The 4,790-nt window shown below is 41.2% G+C and overlaps 1 protein-coding gene across 2 annotated transcripts in view; it reads right to left on the bottom strand.

The window, feature by feature from the left end:
• Positions 1-4,524, bottom strand: part of HELB (DNA helicase B) — a 16,107-nt gene extending 11,583 nt beyond the window's left edge. Inside the window, exons 1-3 of one of the 2 annotated variants that reach the window (XM_035333264.1) lie at positions 4,305-4,524; positions 2,771-3,142; positions 321-544 (exon numbers count right to left, since the gene is read on the bottom strand). In XM_035333264.1, coding sequence (XP_035189155.1) covers positions 321-544; positions 2,771-3,142; positions 4,305-4,506 — 798 coding nt within the window. In that variant the 5' untranslated portion in view covers positions 4,507-4,524. The remainder of the gene's footprint in view (positions 1-320; positions 545-2,770; positions 3,143-4,304) is intronic. The other variant, XM_035333258.1, reaches the window with a different exon arrangement.
• Positions 4,525-4,790: the final 266 nt, after the last annotated feature.

Below are 4,790 nucleotides of genomic sequence, written 5' to 3'. Positions count from 1 at the left end.
TAGCTTTCTGACTTTTGACCCAATTACCTCAAGTAAATACTTGAGGTAATACTTTAAGGAATTTTCTATTCCTTAAAGAAAAGACAAAACAAAAGGTTGTAACATGATCACATTTAAAATCTTTTGAGAAATTATCTGTAGACCAACTGAGGAAAAAAAGTTGTAAAACTGAGCCCAGTAAATCATCCAGTTTAAAATGAGCTAGGCTTACTTCCTACCTCTTCAGGTAATAAACTGAACATAACCAAAACAACACTGTATTCTAATGAAGATCAAATGTAACAAACACCACATTTTTTACCCTGCTTAACATTACTTACCCTGCTGAATCCAAGTTTCCATGGCTCATTCTTTAATATCCCATCCAATTTTGTTAGCATCTCATCTTGAAAATGTACTGTCTCACCATCTGTATCATCGTTTTCAGTCCTTCTTTGCCAACTCACCATATCCAAAAGACAGCAAAAATGGCGTGGCAGAAGAATTGGCAAGAACTCCAGTATCATCGGAAAAGTCAGAGCTACCAATACTGCCTTGCCTGCAACTGTACGCACCATAAACCAATAAAGTTTTAAGCAATATACAAAAATATTAGTAAAGATAATTTAAACTGACTCTGGCTTTTATCCTTCTGCCTCCCCTGTATCCAAAGCATCTCTGATTTCTTCCACTTTCTTACTCTTTGTAATCCTTTTCAAACTCTTTTTAAGTCTATTTTCCCTGAACTGCCTTAGAAAAAAAAATGTGAACAGATAAAAACTGAAACTAAATGTACTCATGTGAAAAATACAAGTTACACATTTAGTTTAAACTGCACACAACAGCCTGTTGTAGAAAGTCCGTTCAGACCTCACCGCACCTGTCCCTCCTATTTAAGTTTCATACAGACGTACAAAAGAAAAATTAAAATCCAAAATAAAATAAAACAGACGTATAATATCGCATCCGTGCAGGAACTTAGGATAATAGTGCTCCCCCCCTGGCTTTCTCAATGATCCCGAACTTAAGTTATCATTTTCCCTCTGTGGGTACCAGTCTTGTGATCTGCAAAAGGGGAATAATGAAACTGATTTCTTCTATACCTCACTTTAAAAACAAATTTTAGAAGAATGTGAGACTTTTACAAGTTTTATCTCTTGGCAAGAAAAAAAAAAAAAAAAAAAGCAATTCTTAAGGAAGTGTCAAGGAAACTTCACAACTCCAAATTTAAAACACCAATTTTTCTTGGTTACATACTTTTTGTTATAACTGTCTTACTTACAGAAATGCAAAGGTGAAACATTTCCCCTTTGAAGCAAATGATTAATTTTCAAGAGGAGAATCAACATGCACTGTTGTTGGGTAAAAATATCTTAATTGCTTGAAGAAAAATTAATAAGTTCAAAACAGTTAACTGACAATCAAAAATATGACAGTAGTAATAATAGCAAGATGGCATGGAGGGGAATATTTTTTTCTATTTCCCAATGACAGAGAGAAGAGTTTAATTTGCAGCAAAGTAATTTAAGTTAGCTATTAGGGAAAACTACACTAAGCCATCTACAAGAGTAGGGGACAGTATGTTTAGCCACACTGTGTAATCTTCTTCACCAAAAAAGTACAAATGTATTAGACAATCAGAAGTGATCTACATATCCCATTAAAATTCCTGCAGCAAACTAGATCAGAGCTTCTCCCACTATACGATCCAATCTCTTTACGGTCATGGAAAGATCTGAAGTGCTAAGCACTTTTCTACCATTACAAAAACAAAACAAAAAGCCTGAAGTTACACAATTGTGAAATTTTTCTTCTCTTTACACATGTGATTTGGAGGAAAGTCAGCTCAAGTCTAGCAGACTTATGAACTCTACTATCAGACGTGATCTGACCTCTAAAACAGTCCCCTCCATCTTTTGACCTGCCACTGCCCAGTAAGCCAAGTACTGAAGACTTCACTGACATGCACATAGCGGCGGACAGACCCAACCTGACAGTACAAATTTATGCACAGCTGCTGCTGGATTTGAAAGACCTCCTCCAACCCAGAGAACTGAGTCCTGTGGTACTGCTGTTACCCAAGTGGCTCTGTATGGCACCAGGCCAGGGCAGCCTCTGCCTGCATCAGTAACGTGGGATGATGGAAACAGACCGTTAGAGCAAAATAAAAGAGCTAGTGCTGAGGACATGCCTTAACTTTCCATGTTTCAGTGGATTTTGCATCAAACCAGCTACACAACAGGATCGGGAGTCCCGAACCATCTCTGCTCCAGTGCTTCTGCGCTGCACCGCCCAGCCATACAACCTGCTGATGGGCAAGATTCAAATACACGTAGGCAACTAGGCTGTTTGGTGCAGCTGGTCTGGACTGAGCTCAGGAATTAGCTGTTTGCACTACAAAGAAGTAGCTGTACCATTTCTGAATACATATTTGCCCTAAAACCCATAACCACCATGTTTAAGCGGTACTGAACCCATTCTTAGTAATTCTTATTATAACTGAATAAATCAATGAAAGCTACACCACCGTCTGCACCTGTAGCACAGGACATTTCTATTTTGGTAACCCTACAGATTTCAGGAAAGTCCTTGCATGTTAGTAGCTGCATGTCCACCTTTAATCAGTCAGTCATTCTACTGTCCTCAAATTTTAAAATGTGCAAGAATTTTTGCACGTTCAAAAATCTTTTGCATACACGCTTCATATGAAGACATGTCAGCTTGAACAATCTATCTTAGAGATATAACCATTAGCTTATAAAACTAACAAATTGGTACACGATATACCTACAGGATTTCAAAACATAGTGTAAGATATCAAATTCCTTGGTGTCTCCTTGTTTCTTCCCTGTTGGTGAATGTGAATATTGGAATTGTTTTAGTTTTTCTTCAAGATTTCCAAAACTCAGTGCACACTTGGGAGGAAGCCAAGTGAAAAATTGTTCTCTAAAATAATCAGGAACTCCACACTCTTTAAGAAAGAGGGAAAAGACTTGTCGGTTGTTTTCTTCTATATCAGTCCGAAGAAAATATGATGGATATCCTTGCACAACGTACTTCGACCCCACTTTTTTAACTTTAACGTTAACTTTCCACCAAGGGCCAACTAATGGAAAACGTCCAACTGCTTCATATTCCTCTTTGGAGTTCTCTTGTATGACAACTGAAACATGAAAAAGAAAATGAAACCATTGTTACTGCCAGCTGTAAAGAATAAAAGTTTGGTTTAATTGGAAGAGGTGTTTTGTTTTGGTCAAAGCCTATTTTTACCTTTTGTATGATAAGTTACAGTAATAAAAGCAAAGAAGCACGGTTTTCGTAAAATTCCTAATGTCAGCCTTTTCTGTAGTATTTAAAAATGAGTACATCCAACCTCAGAAACAAGTACTAAAATTGCTTCTATAGGTGTGAGAGCTACAAAATTAAACATGTGTATGAATATTTATCATATCAGTTAAAGACACAAACATATAGTTTAACACTACACCATTTATGCCAAGATAGTGTCCAATTCAATCCTGAACAACTTCGTCACAGAGTATCATGTGCCTGCATGCTCTTTGGATACATTTCTATACCAAAAATTTCCTGCAACTGAAACAGACAAAATTATAAGCAACTAACAGCTTCGAAATAATAACCTGTAACATTTTGCATGACCTGGTTTGCCCCCTCTTTCCATCCTCTCTCCCTCATGCACTTGTAACACACAGATCCTCAGTGTCTGCAGATCTTAGGCCTTATGACATTTTTTTTCTGTATATTTTCCCCATGAATTTAGCAGTTTTTAAACAACTTATGGATAAACTATTTCTACTAAGCAGAAGTTGCTCCAATGTCACCAGCCTGAGTACTCGACCTAGAGAATCTTGAAGGCCAACTATCATCACGTTTACATGCCATGAAGGTTAAAAAACAAAAACAAAAAACAATTTGAATGGAAAAACTTTATGGTTTTCTACTTTTGCAGTGCATGGCCATATGACTGTGTGTACACTTCCTTCTGCTACCTGTATGAGATTCACCACCTACTTTGCATTGCTTTACCTTATCTTATTACAAAATCAGTAACTGGGGAGTCTGGGTTTGGTTACTTCAAAATTAAGAAGTAAATAAGAATGATATAAAGGTCTCAGCACCGGGGCTGCCCGGCTCCCTGCGAGAGGCCTCCCCCAAGGCTGAGCTAGGCGCGGAGCACGGCCCGGCCCGGCGCACACCTCAGGACACGGAGGACGGGAGGGACAAGGAGGGACAAGGAGGGACAAGGAGGGACAAGGAGGACCGGGACCGGGACCGGGACCCGCCCGCCCCCCGCCGCCCCTCACCGGCCCGGCGCGGTGGTAGCGCGGCCTCCACCTCCCGCCCGGCGGCCTCCAGCAGCGCGGCCTCCGCCAAGTGCAGCTCCTCCTCGGCCTCCTCCTCCTCTTCCTCCTCCGAGACCCCGTCCTCCGAGCCCCGGGCCTCCGGCCGCAGGGGCAGCAGCACCCCGCACAGCTCCGCCGGCCGCCCGCGCCCCGCCGCCGCCATGTCGCGCCTCGCCCGGCCCTCACGGGGTGGCGGCGGAGCAGGGGCGGTGACGGAGGCCAGGCCCGAGGCTCTCCCGCTGGCACCCACCGCACAAAGACCGCGTTTTTTTTTTTTTAATAATTTACACTGTAATTCCGTGCCTCTGTACAAGTCCAACCACAAAAGCTCCAAATCATAAAATCAAATCTCTGATATATCCTATTACGCCTCGCCTAGCTGCCCCCCAAAATGCTATAGTATTGTGCACCACAGGTGTCTACCTAAAACATTTTTCCATCAGATCC

Source organism: Oxyura jamaicensis, chromosome 1, assembly GCF_011077185.1.
Source record: "Oxyura jamaicensis isolate SHBP4307 breed ruddy duck chromosome 1, BPBGC_Ojam_1.0, whole genome shotgun sequence".
NCBI classification, from domain to species: Eukaryota; Metazoa; Chordata; class Aves; order Anseriformes; family Anatidae; genus Oxyura; species Oxyura jamaicensis.
Note: the sequence above shows the minus strand (reverse complement) of the source record. Positions and strands in the feature narration are given on the sequence as shown.